Below are 18,161 nucleotides of genomic sequence, written 5' to 3' on the forward strand. Positions count from 1 at the left end.
GTGTTGATCTCGTAGCAATCATCACCACACACAGTAATAAAAGGCTGTAAAGGGAAGGGAAAGACTTTGGTGGGTGAGGGTAGATCCTGAGCTGGGGCAAGAACTCAGTGGTATAGAGAGGCCTGGTAGTTAGTGTGACTTATGGGCCCAGCCTGGAGCTTTTCTCTTTTGTATTCATTTTTTGGACTGACACATACAATGGGAAATGTTCTTAGGGTGAATGTAGTGTAGTATTCTGTCCATCTCTGGGCAGGTGATACACATGTTACTACATACGTCCAGTCTCTTACAGATTCAATATGGTGGGAGTCATTGGAAACTTAAATGTTTCGCTGTCTTCAAACACGTTTGTATGCAAACTGTATACAATACCTATGGCCCCATGTGACAGAACATCTCATCTCTGTGCTAGTTTGTATACAATACCTACAGCCTCAGGTGACAGAACATCTCATCTCTGTGCTAGTGTGTATACAATACCTACGGCTCCATGTGACAGAACATCTCTGTGCTAGTTTGCCTTTGCCTCTCTTCACCAAAACCAACTTGGGGAGAAGAGTTTATTAGGCTTTCAGGTCACAGTCCTTCATGGAGGGAAGGCTAGGGCAGTAACTTGAGCAGGGCAGGAACTTGGAGATAGAAACTCAAGCAGAGGCCATGGAGGAGTACTGCTTACTGGCTTGTTCATTGTTTGCTCAGTCTGCTTTTTTATTACAACCCAGGACCACCCTGTTGTCTGGACCATCCCCTGTTAGATAAGAAAATGCTCCACAGCTATGCTCACAGGCTAATCTGCTGGAGACAATTCCTCAGTCCAGGTTCCCTCTTCCCAGATGACTCCAGTTTGTGTTGAGTTGGCAAAGGAACTAACTATGACAGTCTCCCAACACCACTGTGTGAAAGACTTAGACAGAAAACCTTGGAAGCTGGAGAGAAGGCTCAGGAGTTGGTACTTGCTGCTCTTGTTTGTCAGGTAAAAGACCTTGCTATCCAAGTCTGAAGGCCCTAGTTTAAATCCCCAGACCCCACATAATGGTGAAACCACAGGCCTGGAGGTGGTGTCACGTGGGAGGTAGAGGCAGTCGGATCTCTGAGTTTGAGGCCAGCCTGGGTCACAAACTGAGTTCCCATACAGACAGGCCTACACAGAGAAACCCCGATTGAGGGTAAAAAAGGTGTGTGTGGGGGAACCAGAGAACCAATTGCACTAAGATGTCCTCCTACTCAAACACCATACACACATATGCACTCATGTGTGCACTTGTACGTGTGCACATACACACATCATGCACACACAATAATAACACTTTTTAAGTGATTTGAAAATAAAATAGGTGGACTTGGTGGCACACATGGCTTTAATCTCAGCACCAGATAAGAAGAGAGATGAGGAACCTTGGACTATATAGTAAGTTCCAGGCCACCAAGGCTACACATTGAAAAATAAGACAGCTAGATTGTTTTACAGACTTTTCTTAGAGCTTGGCTTTAACTTGTGTATCATGGATTGGCTATATTTTGTTTGAGTTCAGTCTTGAAGGTTATGGGTAAATTTAGTATTAAAAAAATCATTATTTGTAAACCTCTGTTACTCAGTTTGACCAAAAAGGAGAGGAGGTGTTTCCTTTAGAGACCAGATCAGACTGGATGGGGTGCTATGTTATGGTAAAAAATAAAATGGCACCATTCCCTGAGTGGTGGCAGTGGGCAGCAGGCCACGAGACCACAGAGGGCCATGAAAGCAGCTGGTCCCAGGCAGGGAGTCATGCAGTAGGTGAGAGACCTCAATGGGGCAGCCAGTCCCACAAGGAGCTGCAGTCGTGGTGGGTGACAGAGAGAGATAGGCACACACCATACAGAGAAAGGGGGTATTTATTTAGTGGGTTATTGAAGAGAAGGGAGAACTCTCAACAAAGGACTCTAAAATGGCTGAAAGATACTTAAGGAAATGTTCAATATTCTTAGTCATTAGAGAAATGCAAATCAAAACAACTCTGAGATTCTATCTCACACCTGTAAGAATGGCCAAGATCAAAAACCGTGATGACAACTTATGCTGGAGATGTTGTGGGGAAAAGGGAACACTTCCACATTGCTGGTGGGAATGCAAGCTGGTACAACCCCTTTGGATGTCAGTGTGGTGATTTTTCAGAAAATTGGGAAACAACCCCCCTCAAGACCCAGTAATACCACTTTTGGGTATATATCCAAAGGATGCTCAATTGTGCCACAAGGACATGTGCTCAACTATGTTCATAGCAGCATTGTTTGTCATAGCCAGAACCTGGAAACAACCTAAATGCCCCTCAATCAAAGAATGGATAAGGAAAATGTGGTACATTTACTCAATGGAGTACTACACAGCAGAAAAAAAACGACATCTTGAATTTTGCAGGAAAATGGATGGAGCTAGAAAACATTATTTTGAGTGAGGTAACCCAGCACAGAAAGACAATTATCATACGTACTCACTAATAGGTGATTTTTAAATATGAAACAAAGAAAACCAGCCTACAAACCACAATCCCAGAGAACTTAGACAACAATGAGGACCCTAAGAGAGACTTACATAGATCTAATCTACATGGTAAGTAGAAAGTAGAAAAAGACAAGATCTCCTGAGTAAATTGGGAGCACGGGGACCTTGGGGGAGGATTGAAAGGGGTAGAGGGAAGGGAGGGAGGGAAGCAGAGAAAAATGTAGAGCTCAATAAATATCAATAAAAAAAACAGACAAGCCCTACCCTCTCCCTACCCTTTTCCCTCTCCCCGTACGCCAAGGTAGTCAGTATCTTTCTTCCACTTGTAGCGCCTTCCTTTTTGCCTCTTTCTCCTGAAGATGTAGCTGTTGCTGTGGCTCCTCCCCATCCCTGGTTCTCGTTCTCTCTCTCTCTCTCTCTCTCTCTCTCTCTCTCTCTCTCTCTCTCTCTCTCTCTCTTTCTCCTTTCCTCTCCTCCCTCCCTCTCCCCCTTTCCCTTACCTTCTATAACCCACTAAATAAATACCCACTTTCTCTGCATGGCATGCCTGTCTCAGTCACCTGGCCCCCCAGGCTGCGGCTGCTCAAGGGACTGGCGGCCCCTCTGAGTTCTCTCACCTGCTGCATGGCTCTCTGCCTGGGACCCACTGCCCCTCGTGGCCTGTAGGCCACTCAGGGATCTGCAGCATTTTATCTAAACCATAACACGTTACCCAATTTTTTTTCATGTCCTTTGGGGCTCTTGTGGTTTCCCTTGGGAGCTTCAGAAGACCCAGGCTTCCTCCCAACCCAATCTCCATCTTCGTGATGTTACCCTCCCTGCCCTGCTCTCTCCCTTCTACTCCACTGCTGCCCTGCAGGGTGAGCAGTGCTGCCCAGGTCGCAAGAAGCAGGGTAGGCCTTCAGCCTGATACTGCACAGGGAACCTGCAGTTCCTGTTGCCTTTTGCCTCCTGCTGCCCATTAGGAGAGTGGGTTCTCTGCACATGATTTCTTGGGTAAGATTCTTAAAGAGATTTCTACCCAGGTAGATAGAGCAGGCATACAGGAAGTGACATGTTCTGAACATTGGTCCCTCTTGCCAGGGCTGTGGAGCTGGGCTTCATCAAGCTGGGCTGAGATCCAGGCACTGACTCAGAGCGAGGGCTGTGGAAGAGAGGGTGGTGCTGGTACAGGAGCCTCTCAGAACTGCTCCTGTAAGAGTTGAGAGTGCTAGGAGCTGGAGAGGTGGGTTAGAATATTTGCTGCTCTGGCCATCTGAGAACTCACTCTAGAAACCAGGCTGGCCTTGAACTCACAGAGATCTGCCTGTCTTTGCCTCCCAACCCCAGTGCTGGTATTAAAGGCAAGTGCCACCACACCCAAAGCAATGTATTCAACCTTGCTGGGACCTTAGCCCCCGCCTGACCCCTGACCCGAGCCCAGCCCTGCTGAGTGCTCAGGCAAAGAGACAAAGGATCATACTTCAGCACTGAACAGGAAGAGGGGCGGCTTCTAAGGTTTCTTCTCTTCAATCCAGGACACCTTTCTCCTCTTCACGCATGCCTGGGCATTTCCTGCCACAGTTGCTTCACGTGTCTGGGGCTCAGGCTTGGTTCATGTTGTGCCCAAATCCGCGAAGTCCCCCAAAAGCCAACAGGGAGACTGAGTCCCATATGTAAAAGCAAAGAGCCTTTATTTTATGCAAGTTTGCAAACTTGGTCTCCCCACATGTCCAACATATTGGAACAAACGGAGAGCCCCGAGCTCAGTTAGAGTAGGGTTTTTATAGAAGTAAAGGGGGGGTTGAGGGGTTTCTGAGGTTCAGGACTCCTGATTGGCTGACATTTGTCTAGGGGTGTCCTGGTGAGTGTGTCCTGGCAGGTGATCCTATCTACAGCGAACGTTAGGTATTTCCTTTGGATGGTCTGTTCTTCGGTGGTGCTTGGGTAATCTCAGTTTGTGGTTCTTCCTGCAACCAGGTATTGCTTCAGAGTAAACTGCTGAGACTCAAGCCTCTATTACATTTATGGATGGCTGAGTTCTACTATGGCAGGTGATAACAGTCGGAAGTAAAGAACTTCCTTTGGGTGATCTGTTCATATTTAGCTTATCATGGCTGGCTCCTACAGTTCACAGGGTCCTCCCTCCCAGTTCTCTCCTCCAGGAGTTCCAGCCCTGATCCTTTCTGCTAGCTCCAGCCTCACTGGCGGAAACACCTACCTGCGTTAACAGCAGGGTTGCCACAGCAGAGTGGAAAGGCTCTTCCTAGGCGTTTAAAAAGAGCTGCAACCTGTTAGGTTCCTCTTTTGGGAGTTTACTTAAATATCCTGTGGGAGTGGTCCTGACACCCTCCCCCCCCAGGTAGGTGTCAGGACCTGGCATCCTGGGATTTGGAGTCCAGACCAACACAACTCTCAGGCCTGGGGGCTGGAGGCTATGCGCCCAATTTAACATTCCAGGCTCTAGATATAGGGATGATAGGAAATTTAAGTGATAATTGTGACCAACAATTTGGGCTCTCTAGGAAAAAGGGGCATTGACTGAAGTCTGGCTACTTCCTGCAAGTATAGGGTAACATAGGGAAGAGGAGAGCTAGGTGTTGATGGGTCCACGCTCAGTGAGAGGAATTGGCTGGAAAGATATCCCATATACTGTCATCCCAGAGACATCAGGCATCTGTTCCTTGGGGGAGGTGAGAAGGCAGATGTCTAGCAAGAAAATATTGTTATTACCAAAAATGAGTGTGCCAGGATGAGGAGCAGGTATGCCCTTCATTGTAGCATCCTGGAAAACTGGAGGGTGGAAGGTCCTGTTTGCTAAACAGACCAAGTGTCCTGAGTAGGTGCCCATTTGAGCCTAGAGAGATGGTACCAGCATGGGTGTCCCAAGAGCTTGACAGCTGAGGGGCTGGTGAGGATTACCGTGTGAGGTCCTGTCCATCAAGGTTCGAGAGACCCCTGGGGAGAGCGGAGCAGGTTTAGGGGTATTAGGGTCTACTGGTGTGGTGGCAGGGAGACAACTGTCAGCATGTGAACGGAGAAGGAACCTTAAAAGGGAGAGGTAGGGTAGGTACCCCGCCAGTGGAGGAGTTTGAACTGGGAGGTGATGGTTAAGGAGTAAGGGCCTGCCAAAAAGCAGCTCAAAAGGGCTCAGCCCATAGGGGAATAGGGGGTGGTCCTGACGCAAGTAAGGGCAATGGGGAAAGAAGGGAGGGCCAAGATAACCTGAGTTCAATGGAGAGCTTGGTTAGTTGTTTGATGAGTCCATTGGCCCTCTCCACCTTTCCCAACGATTGTGGATGGTAGGGGGTGTGGAATTTCCAGGAGAGTTGAGAGCTTCTGACATGAGCTCCATGACCCTGAGCCACCACATCTGCTGTTTCCCTGGAGACCGGAAATGCTTCTATCCATCCTGCAAAAGTGTCCACAAGTGTTAAGAGATCACGAAGTTTTTTTTTTTTTTTTATGAGTAGGCATATGAGTGAAATTATCCTGCCAATCTTCGCCCGGTTGGTGTCCACAAAGCTGGTGTAGAGACTGACGTATTTGGAGAGCCCCTTGTGGGTTGGCCTGGGCACACGTCTAGCAGGAGAAGTGAACTTGTAAAATAGAATCTCAAAGATGGGTAGGGTCAAAAAGGGGCTCCAAGAGGTGGAACAAAGCTTTGGGAAAGTGGCTAAGAATTTCTTGACCCAGTAAAGTTGCTGGGCAAGCAGGTATCACTAAGAAAGAATGAGAGAAAAATTGTCCTGCAAGAATGCAGGGAAGTGGCAAAGTTTTAAATGGGGAGAATCGGGTCCTGTCTACCCCCATAACTGAAATTGGTGAGGGGAACGTAAGGCCCAAGTGAGAATAAAAGTAATGGACTTACCCGCTACTTGCAGCTTTACCCTGGGCTTCGGGATATATCAAGTCTGGGCAGCGTCAATCCTCAACAAGGCTGAGAAGTTCGAGGGCTGACACAGTTTCACTTGTTGATGGTGATGTGGCCAGTGTTATTCTTTTGGTCCCAGCCCCTTTCCACGCCCACTCCCAGCGACCTCTGGTCTCTTGGAGTCATCCTGAATCTTTTCTCTTCCCTCTCTCTCTTCTCACTGCCCCCCTTTTGCGTGTGCACACGCGCCTCTCTCTCTCTCTCTCTCTCTCCTCTCCCTCTCTCCTTTAATAAAGCTTTATGTCTATTTTCTGTGTCTGTGCCCTTAACCCGCCGCCGTACCGTCTGTTCACCCGCCGCCCTGGTCACAAGTGTTCCGCGAGTCTCCGCGCAGCTACACGCAGCTGCCCAGCTACTAAGTTTTTAAGAACAAAAGCCAGGGGCTGGAGAGATGGCTCAGAGGTTAAGAGCATTGCCTGCTCTTCCAGAGGTCCTGAGTTCAATTCCCAGCAACCACATGATGGCTCACAACCATCTGTAATGAGGTCTGGTGCCCTCTTCTGGCCTGCAGGCACATATACAGACAGAATACTGTATACATAATAAATAAATAAATAATTTTTAAAAAAAGAACAAAAGCCAGACATCCATGGCGTGGCATAGAAGACAAGCCCGCACAGGGGCATTGTGATTTCCAGTTTCCAGGTTGCTGGCAGATAGGGCATAACCTCAGGGGAGGCATAGTGCAGTATCATGTCATGTGACCATTTAGGATACACTTGAAACAGCTTGCCTGTGAGGTTGATTTAGGCTGGGCTCTATCAGGGTAGAGCCTTGTGGTTGGCTTCCCTTGTCCCCCTTCCTGCGACCTTAGGGAAGCTGCTAAGGCCTGGGCCTGTAGATTGTTGTAGCCCAGGTCGCATGGAACCGAAAGAGAGAAAGTAGGACGGTCCAGGGTGTGGGGCAAGTTGTAGTCAAAGACTAGAAAGGGAAAAAGGAAAATCATAATTTTTATCCAGAACTCAACCCAGAAAGGCTGACAGATTTAGAAGCTCAGAGCTGGTAGCTACTGCTTCAGGAGGGGGGCTTCTGGGAAGAATAGATACATTATTTCACTAAAGGGATACTTTTCTTCCCATCTCCTTAGCCTTTAGGTGAATCATCACCTGTGTGGGTGGCCAGGTGATTTACAAGCTGAGTGGGGTTGAGCGAGAAGACGACAGTATGCAAATGTCATGCCTCTAGGGCAGGAGTTAGAACTCCCTTTATTCTTTAGACCAGGAGGAGCTAGCTTCCCGTGCTGATTTCAACTAACTCCAGTGCTGCAGCCTCTCCAAAGGCAATTTTGCAGCTTTCCTTCCCAGGTTACCAGGGAAGTGGTAATTAGTGTTCAGAGCTGATTGTGAAGGAAAGGTCCTTCATTAATGGCCTCTGAGCCTGCTAATGTCAGCCTTGAAAGCTAACAGCAGTCAAATCACACAAAATATTAAGGTCCTCCCTTACTAGGATCAAACCCAATGTCTGCCGTGTTAAGCAAGCACTCTGCTACTAACCCATGCCTCCAATCCTCCTTTAAGACAGGATACTAAGTAGCTCAGGTTGGCCTTAAATACCCGATGTAGCTGAGGCTGACTGTGAAATTCTGATTTGCCTCCCGAACCTAGGGATTACAGGTATAATGATCTGTCCTGTCCCTTTAAAAGACAATCCCCTGCCCCCATCCGCTGAGGCAAGCAGATCTTCCTTCCTGCTTGCAACCTGGGTCTCTTCCTTTTTCTGTCTCTCCCCTGCCTGCCTGCCCCCCCCTGCCCCCTCAAGAGACAGCTTCTACCTCACCTCATTCTCCCCACTTCTCCCCTTCCCCCCTCTGTTACTCTTTCTCTTCATCTCTCCCTCTCTCATACTCTCTTTCTCTCTTACTCTCTCTGTCTCTCTCTCTCTATACACACACACACACACACACACACACACACACATATGTATATATATCTGTCCTCTTCTCTCCTTCTCCTCTTCCCTTCCATAACCCACTAAATAAATATCCAACCTCACTCTGCATGGTGTGCCTATTTACGTCTCTGTCTCTCACCCAGCACAACAGGTCTCCCTACCGGCGACCATCCCAGGACCTGCTGACCACTGCCGCTGCTCAGAGATCTGCAGTGTTTCTGATGCTGCAGCCGCCGGGGATCCTGCAGCATTTTTAATTAATCCATTACAACAGGTGATGTTAAGATAGAGGTTTGGAGACAGGGAGTGGTGTCCCGCTCCCCCCTCCCCTCCAGGGCCACAGCTGCTGTTGCTGTGGAAATCTGGAAACTCATCCAAGAAGCCTGTGCTTACGCGGAAGTATGGGAAACCAGCCAAGAAAAGAGCCCTTGCAGGAAACCAGCCAAGAAGCCCGTGCTTACCATAAATAAATAAATAAATAAATTCAACAACAAAAGCCCTGAATTAGTTCTGAATTCCAAATTAAATAAACCTGCACTTTATGCTTTTTTTATTATATTGATATTTATTGAGCTCTACATTTTTCTCTGCTCCCCTCCCTACCTCTCCACTGCCCCCTTCAAAGCTCCCCCAAGGTCCCCAGGCTCCCAATTTTCTCAGGAGATCTTGTCTTTTTCTACTTTCTACATACCAACTGGTGTCCAATTCCTTGAGTTCTTTGTATATTTTGGAGATCAGACCTCTGTCTGATGTGGGATTAGTGAGGATCTTTTCCCACACTGTAGACTGTTGTTTTGTCTTGTTGACCATGTCCTTTGCTTTAAGAAGCTTTTCAGTTTCAGGAGGTCCCATTTATTAATTGTTTCTCTCAGTGTCTGTGCTGCTGGGGTTATATTTAGGAAATGGTCTCCTGTGCCAAAGCATTCAAGTGTACTTCCCACTTTTTCTTCTGGCTTTATGTTGAGGTCTTTGGTCCATTTGGACTTGAATTTTGTGCATGGTGATAGATATGGGTCTATTTTCATTCTTCTACATGTTGATATCCAGTTATGCCAGTACCACTTGTTAAAAATGCTTTCTTTTTTCCATTTGATATTTTTTGCTTCCTTGTCAAAAATCAGATGTTTGAAGATGTGTGGATTGATATCTGGGTCTTCTCTTCGGTTCCATTGGTCCTCCTGTCTGTTCTTATGCCAGTACCAGGCTGTTTTCAGTACTGTAGCTCTGCAGTAGAGTTTGAAGTCAGGGATTGTGATGCCTCCAGAAGTTGTTTTATTGCACAGGATTGTTTTGGCTATCCTGGGTTTTTTGCTTTTCCAAATGAAGTTGAGTACCATTCTTTTGAGGTCTTTGAGGAATCTTGCTGGGATTTTGATAGGCATTGCATTGAATCTGTAGATTGCTTTTGATAAGATTGCCATTTTTACTATATTAATTCTGCCTACCCAAGAGCATGGGAGGTCTTTCCATTTTCTGGTGTCTTCTTCAGTTTCTTTCTTCAAAGATTTAAAGTTCTTGTCATACAAGTCTTTCACTTGTTTGGCTAGAGTTACTCCGAGATATTTTATGCTCTTTGTGGCTATTGTGAAGGGTGTTGATTCTCTGATTTCTTCCTCAGCCCCTTTATCATCTGTGTACAGGAGGGCTACTGATTTTTTTGAGTTAATCTTGTATCCTGCTACATTGCTGAAAGTGTTTATGAGTTGTAAAAGTTCCTTGGTAGAATTTTTGGGGTTGCTTATGTAAACTATCATATCATCAGCAAACAATGAGAGTTTGTCTTCTTCTTTTCCAATTTGTATCCCCTTGCTGGGAGTTTCTCTCAATTTAGGTTGATGTTGGCTGTTGGCTTGCTGTATATTGCCTTAATTATGTTTAGGTATGTTCCTTATATCCCTGCTGTCTCTATGACCTTTATCCTGAAGGGATGTTGTATTTTGTCAAATGCTTTTTCGGCATCTAATGAGATGACCATGTGGTTTTTATTTTTCAGCTTGTTTATATGGTGGATTACATTAACAGATTTTCGTATGTTGAACCATCCCTGCATCTGTGGGATGAAGCCGACTTGGTCATAGTTCTGATGTGTTCTTGGATTCTATTTGCTAGTGTTTTATTTAGTACTTTTGCATCAATGTTCATGAGTGAGATTGGTCTGTAATTCTCTTTCTTAGTATTGTCTTTCTGTTTTTTGGGTATTAGGGTAATTGTAGCCTCACAAAAAGAGTTTGGCAATGTTCCCTCTGTTTCTATTGTGTGGAATAATTTGAGAAGTATTGGTATTAGTTCTTTTTTGAAAGTCTTGTAGAATTCTGAGCTGAAATCATCTGGTCCTGGGCTTTTTTTGGTTGGGAGAATTTTGATGACTGTTTCTATTTCTTCAGCAGTTACAGGTCTGTTTAATTTGCTTATCTGGTCTTGATTTAATTTTGGTAAGTGATATTTATCCAGAAAGTTGTCCATTTTCTTTAAGTTTTCCAATTTTGTGGAGTACAGGTTTTAAAAACATGACCTGATGATCCTCTGTATTTCCTCCCTGTCTGTTTATATGTCCCCCTTTTCATTTCTGATTTGTTAATTTGGGTATTCTCTCTCTGCCTTTTGGTTAGTTTGGATAAAGGTTTGTCTATTTTGTTGATTTTCTCAAAGAACCAACTCTTTGTCTCATTGATTCTTTGTATTCTTTGTTTCTATTTTGTTGATTTCAGCTCTCAATTTGATTATTTCCTGCTGTCTTGTTCTCTTAGGTGTGTTTGCTTCTTTTTGTTCTAAAGTTTTCAAATGTTCTGTTAATTCACTAGTGTGGGATTTTTCCAGCTTCTTTATGTAGGCATTTAGTGCTATGAAGTTGCCTCTTAACACTGCTTTCATTGTATCCCATAAATTTGGGTATGTTGTGTGGTCATTTTCATTGAACTCTTTAATTTCCCCCTTTATTTCTTCCTTGACCCATTGATGATTCAGGTGAGCATTGTTTAATTTCCATTTGTTTGTGGGTTTTCTGGAATTAGTATTGCTGTTGACTTCTAGTTTTAAAGCATAGTGATCTGATAAGGTACATTGGGTTATTCCAATTTTTTTTGTATTTGTTGAGGTTTGTTTTGTTACCGAGTATGTGGTCCATTTTTGAGAAGGTTCCATGAGGTGCTGAGAAGAAGGTATATTCTTTTGTGTTTGGATGGAATATTCTATAGATGACTGTTAAGTTCATTTGAGTAATAACATGTTAGTTCTCTTATTTCTCTGTTCATTTTTTGTCTGATTGACCTGTCCAGTGGTGAGAGGGGAATGTTGAAGTCTCCCAGTATTAGTGTATGGGGTTTAATATATGATTTAAGCTTTAGAAGTGTTTCTTTGACATATGAGGGTGCCCTTGTATTTGGGGCATAGATGTTCACTGTTGAAATTTACTCTTGATGGATTTTTCCTGTGACTAATATGAAATGTTCTTCTTTGTCTCTTTTGACTGATTTTAGCTTGAAGTCTATTTTGTTAGATATTAGGATAGCTACACCAGCTTGTTTCTTAGGTTCATTTGATTGCTATATTTTTTCCCAACTTTTTACTCTGAGATGATGTTTGTCTTTGAGGTTGAGATGCGTTTCTTGTATGCAGAAGAGGGATGGATTCTGTTTTCGTATCCAATCTGTTAGCCTGTGCCATTTTATAGTTGAGTTGAGTCCATTTACATTAAGGGATATTAATGACCAGTGGTTGCTATCTCCTGTTAATTTAGTTTTCATCGTTGGTGATGTTAATTTGTGTATTTTTTCTACTTCGGGATTTGCTGTAATGAGATCATCAATTGTGTGTGTTTTTGTTGGTGTAGCTATCTTCCTTGGGTTGGAGTTTTCCTTCTAGTATTTTGTGTAGGGCTGGTTTGTGGTTAGGTATTGGTGAAATCTAGATTTGTCCTGGAATATCTTGTTTTGTTCTTCTATGGTGACTGACAGTTTTGCCTGGCATCCATGGTCTCTTAATGTCTGCATAATGCTGGACCATGACCTTCCGGCTTTCATTGTCTCCACTAAAAAATCAGGTGCAATTCTGATAGGTCTTCCTTTATATGTTACTTGGCCTTTTTCCTTTGGAGTTCTTAATATTCTTTCTTTACTCTGTATATTTAGTGTTTTGATTATTATGTGGCGAGAGGACTTTTTTTTTCCAGTCTATTTGGTGTTCTGTAAGCTTCTTGTATCTTCATAGGCATATCTTTCTTTAGGTAGGGAAGGTTTTCTTCTATGATTTTGTTAAATAAACTTTCTGTGCCTTTGAGTTGAACTTCTTCTCTTTCTTTTATACATATTATTCTAAGATTTGACCATTTTATGGTGTCCCATATTTCATGGATATTTTGGGTTAAGCTTTTGTTAGATTTAATGTTTTCTTTAACTGATAAGTCTATTTCCTCTATTGTATCCTTTTATGTTTTAATTCGACTCAATTGGATTTAATGCAGCAGAGGTGGAGGGGTGCATTCTGGTAACCACTATGACTCATGAAGGGAGTTCCTCTTTTCAAAGTAGAATTACTTTTTTAAATGTGTATAGTTGTTTTGCTTGCATGTATGTCTGTATACTCCATGTATGCAGTACCCAAGGAGGCCAGAAGAGGGGATCAGATTTCCTGAAAGGGGAGTTTCAAATGGTTGTGAGCCTCCATGGGGGTCCTGGGAATTGAAACTGGGACCTTTGGAAGGGCTGCCAGGCTCCTAACTTCTGAGCAATCTCTTCAGCCTCTGGCTTGAACTTTTGATCTTCCTTTGCCTTTGCTGCTCACAGCCAATCTAACCAGAACTGCCCTCTAGGCTCAGCGCCTCCTGACCTACCTATCCCCCAGCCTTGCCCTCCCATGCCTCCATGGCCTGTCAACCAGAGCCTGGTTGCTGGAACGACCCACTTGCACCAAGAGCATGAAGAGCAGCAAAACCACTAACGTGCCCATGAAAGCAGCAGCAAGAGCCCAAACAGACTGTACCACATGGGCACTCCCAAGGACAGAGGGGACTGACCTCTGTCTTCCAACACAGGAGACATCAATGTCATAAGCCTCTCAAGCCACAAGAGTCGCCAGGTCCCTCCCCTGAGGACCTCTAACTGCCCGGTTCTGCGCACAGAATACGCTAACTGCTGGATCCTGCCTTCACCCTACAGAGTAAAAAGCCCAGTCTCTGGCCATGAAATCCTACCAATCTTCTTCCTGGAAAGCTCCACCCTGAAAAGTTCCACCCCCTTCCCAAGAACAGCAGATACCTGCCTGTATCTGCTTCAGTTTGCTGCTGTTTCTCACCGGAGCAGAGGCAGACACCCTCCTGTTTATTGTGTTATTGGGATACATCATAGTATCCCTTAGCGCCCAGCTGCCAGGATGCCTTTCCATCCGAGCTGTAACACTTACACATGTTCCCAAGAGTTTGCTGAGTATTATACAATTTGGTAAAACACACATCACGCATAACTTAATATCTTATCCACTTTCAGAACACAGCTGGTTAACCCGAGGTGTCTTTACGTCACTGTGCAGCCATCTCCACACTAGTCTCTAGAACTTTCTCATCTTCCCTCACTGACCTCTGTCCCCTAGTGGACACTTGCTTCCCAGCTTTGTCCCCAGTCTGTGGCTTCCCGGCTGTCATCTTGTTGCTCCAGGACCGCCGGGGAGTACAACCACACTTGCCCCTAGGGCCAGGCTTATTCCACTTAGCATGCTGCCTTCAAGGCTTATCATATTGTTAAGTCAGAACTTCTGTTCTTTTCAAGGCTGAATGTCATTCTATTGAATATACAGACTGTATTTCTTAGTTCATTCATCTACCTGTGGACCTTTGGCTGCTCCCACCTTTGGGATGTTGGATGGGTCTGAGATCTTGTAGGGATATACCCAGAGGTGGGCTGGCTTGATCCATTGATGCTATTTGTAATATTTCGAGGAATATCTATGCAACTTTCCACAGCATCTGTACGACTCCTGTGCCCACCAGCAGTGTGTAAGGTTACAATCACTCCTCATCCTCCCAAACATTTCTCGTTTCCCTGGCTTAGGTTTTATTTTGTTTCAAATTAGTAGCTGCTCTCATGGATGTGAAGTGTCTTGCATGGTTTCGTTTTCTCATGATCAGTGATGCTGGTCCCACTCTGTGCTCTCTTGTGGGTCTTTTGGCCGGACATGAAGGTGCATGCCTGTACTAGCATTTGAGAAGCCAAGAGGGACTCACATAACGCAGGCTTACCTCAAACTCAGGTTAAATAACCTTTAACTTCCTTCTACCTCTACAGAGCAGGGATGACATCTTGCTGGACTTGAATTCAGAAGGGTCCAGCTTCACTTTTTTACACATGGATATCCAACTCCCTGAGTCATTTACGAAGGAGGCTGCTCTTTCCTCCCCGAATATCTGGCTCAAGTCTATTAATAGAAATAGAAATCAAGGAACTGCAGAGATGGCTCAGTGGTTATGAGCACTGGAAGCTCTTAACAGAGGACCTGGGCACACACTCAGTGACTCACAGTCACTTTTAACTCCTGTTCCAGGGATTTGATGCCCTCTTCTGACCTCCACAGGACCAGGCATGAATATGGTGAACAGACATACATGCAAGCATAACACATGTGAATAAAGATATAAAATTAATAAAATAGAAATCAACATTTTAAATCTTTCTTTGTGCTTTTTTTAAAAAGTTTTTTTTTATGTGTATGACTGTTTTGCTTGTGTATATGTAAGTGGACCATGGAGTTCAGAGAGGGCATTGCTCACATCCCTGGAACTGGAGTCACAGATGGCTGTGAGCTGTCATGGAGGTGCTGGGAATAGAACTGAGGTCCTCTGTAAGAGCATCGGTGCGCTTAACTGCAGAACTATCTCTCCAGCCCAGTGTGTGCATGTTTTTATAAAGGGCTGAAGTCTGTATCACAGCCCCCTACTGAATGAGTTTGTTAAGTTTATAAAGAAACAGGAGTAGAATTCAAGAGGACATTCCAAAACTCCAGGGTGTATGATGGTGCTGTGAGAGACAGGCCCTAGTTCCGCAAGGGCACAAGGTGCAGGAGACGAAGTGAGGGGTTCAGGGCTTCCTGTCTATACCAGAAAGAGATGTCTGTGGTATAAACTGGCCACCTGCAGATACTCATGTTCCAGGGTGACTGGCTGCTTCATGGAGGTCCCACAAGCAGGGTCCTCTAGCGTCCTGGGATGTGATCCCATGTGGCTCTTCTTTGCCCCACCCTCTCCTGGGGGTTGCCTGGCTACCTTGGTTCCCTCTGGTCTCTGTTATCTTCCAAGTGTTGTTAAGCAGGCTACAGCTTCCCTTTGAGGTACCATGGGGTGTGTTGCCAAACACCTAGGGCTACTCTGGATACCTCCAGGCTATGTGAGCATACAGAAGCTTAATCATTTCAGCAACACCATGCTGGCAACAGCAGGCTGACCAGTCTTAGAAACTCCTTTGTGGTGACTTAAAGAACCGGGCCCCCATCCCTTCCCTCACTTTCCCAGTTCTGGTAGCTCCCAGAATGCCCCGACAGGCATCATCCTTCCCATGTCCACAGTTGCTCCCTGGCTCCCAAGGGCTCCAGAGGGGCCATCTTCTCACTCCACACTGTGAACCTGCACCCCATCTTTTGGATCCCGCATTTGGTACCTCCAGCTCAAGACAGCCCTATTACACTGTTTTTCCACCTCCCCAGAAGTTCTTCCTTGTGCTCAAGGATCCCCCAAGAAGAGAACATACATGTATTTCCATTTATTTCAAGGCATGGAGCAGACATACCTCCGGGCTGGGGAAGGAGAGAAACAAACGGATACAAAACTTGAAAGGGTCAGTTACAGTGGAGATGGCACCAACAAGGTATTAAGGCTCCGAATGTGAGTACGTGTAGGTGCCCACACATATGCACACGCACGCACAGAGGGCCATCCACACAGGGCTGGGGCCGGATGCAGAGGCTGGTCACTGCACACAGCTGCCTGGAATATTGCAACTCTATGTATTCAGAATGTCAACAGAATGGGAAGACTGTGTTGGTCAGGGCATGTGGCAAGCCTGAGGCTCCCTGGCCTTTGGGGGTACCCCCTGGGCACTTCTCCTGCTTACAAGCTCATACTGCAGTTGGCCAGGGTACTCCCCTGGCACAGGTAGGTTCCTCTGGCTGTAGGGCAGATGTGGGTGCAGTAACTCCCTGAACAGGCTCCTGTCCAAACAGCTTAATAACAGGATAAAAGTCCCAATGTCCTCACCAGAGCAGCCACTGCTTCTCAGTGCTTGAGCGGGCAGACTGTCCAGAAGTCAACATCATCACACAAAGAACCCTGAGAAGTCCTGGGGTCTTCCTTCCCGCTGCTCCTGGAAACCTCCTTGCTTTCCCCTGCACTGCGGTGAGGGGCTGTTCAGAGCCTGCACAGGTCCTCCTGACCCCCAGATCTAAGTGGGGGCTGGCTTGGGAGTGTCAGCTTGAGATGCCCAGGGGCACACTGCAGGGCAGAAACTGCATTTGGCTTTAGCGTTTAAGGCCGGTGCTAGGTGGAGGGCCCTGGAGGGGAGGCCAATGCTCCCTGGAGTGTCCTACAGCTGGGGTCACAGCACCCTCAGAGCCCCAGGTCCCACCTGTCATCCTCTTGTACGAGGACCTTTCTGTCCCAGTGGCCATGCCTGTGGGCTTCACTGCCTCTGTGGGCTGGTGTAAAGTGCTGGGTGCCTAGGAGGGGGCTCTGCAGGCATTACCCTGGAGACCCCAAGGGCTCTTATTTGAGGATATAATTAATGAATAGCTGACATGTCAGGAAGATGCAGAGCAGGAACCAGGAGCGGGGGTTCTGCAGGAGGCTGGGGGCTGACGGTTGCCCAGCACGCACTGTGGAGCTCAACATGGCTGAGAGATGCCTGCAAAGACAGGAGCGGAGGCTGTGTCAACGCCAACATGGCTACCCTCCTAACCTACAAGGGAGTATGAGACAGGATGGCAGGCCTGCCTGCCGGGAACATGATTACAGGGTGGGTGGGGGGCTCCTTAGGGAGAGGGGTCCCAGGGCAGGAACCTGGGCTGTGCTTCCTGGGTATCAATTGTGGGACAGGAGGGTCTGGGCTTGAGGAATAGGCCTCTTGCATCCTTCCTACCATCCCTGGGGTGGTGGCTGAATGGTGTCCTCCTCCTCAGACCTGTGCTAAAGTCCCCTCAGCTATTGGAGATAAGATCTCAGAAGAGGTAGCTACATTAAAAGGTTCACTAGGGTGGGCCCTTAATCTAGACTGGGATCCTAAGAGGGGATTGAGACAGAGACACCCAGAAGATGACCATGGCTGCAAGCCAAGGACAGGGCACAGGGGAGAGACGGGCCTGAAATTTCCATCTTGAACTTTCAGCCTCCAGAATGTGAAATGATCAGTGTTGACATCCCAGGCTGTGTGCCAGCCAGGGGCAAAGGAGCAAATCCACCAAGCTTGGACTTTGATGTCTGGGCTCTGTTTCCTGGATGGCAACAGTCCTTTTGGGGGGGTGTACCAGGTTTCCCTTTCTTTGCCCACACTGCTTGGGTAAGAAGTGGATGGAAAGACAAAAGTCATTGTACTGTTGAGACATCGGCTAGAGGCGTCAACCTGGATTGACCAAAGGATACCTAGGAACCTGGTCAAGCACCTCCGGGAAGACCTTCTCCTCAGCAGGCTGTGCACAGCCCACTTCACACACACACCCCAGCCCTCTGTCAGCCTTCTGGGTCTGCGTCTTCCCACTGTGACACTGGAAGAACCCCAGAGGTCCTCGAACTCCTCACTCTCATTAGCTGATGTGTATTTATGTGGCAGCAGCAGGGAGAGCAAACAAGGCAGCAAGCACTGAGATTTTCATGGCTTCACTGACGGCCGTCTGTAGGCAAACCATAAG

The 18,161-nt window shown here is 46.3% G+C and overlaps 1 protein-coding gene across 1 annotated transcript in view; it reads right to left on the reverse strand.

Moving 5' to 3' along the window:
- Positions 1 to 16,009: 16,009 nt before the first annotated feature.
- The window catches only part of Osbpl5 (oxysterol binding protein like 5), a 56,232-nt gene continuing 54,080 nt past the window's right edge, over positions 16,010 to 18,161 (reverse strand). Inside the window, exon 22 of the mRNA XM_038331070.2 lies at positions 16,010 to 17,161. Coding sequence (XP_038186998.1) covers positions 17,023 to 17,161 — 139 coding nt within the window. The 3' untranslated portion in view covers positions 16,010 to 17,022. The remainder of the gene's footprint in view (positions 17,162 to 18,161) is intronic.

This window comes from Arvicola amphibius, chromosome 1 (genome assembly GCF_903992535.2).
Source record: "Arvicola amphibius chromosome 1, mArvAmp1.2, whole genome shotgun sequence".
NCBI classification, from domain to species: Eukaryota; Metazoa; Chordata; class Mammalia; order Rodentia; family Cricetidae; genus Arvicola; species Arvicola amphibius.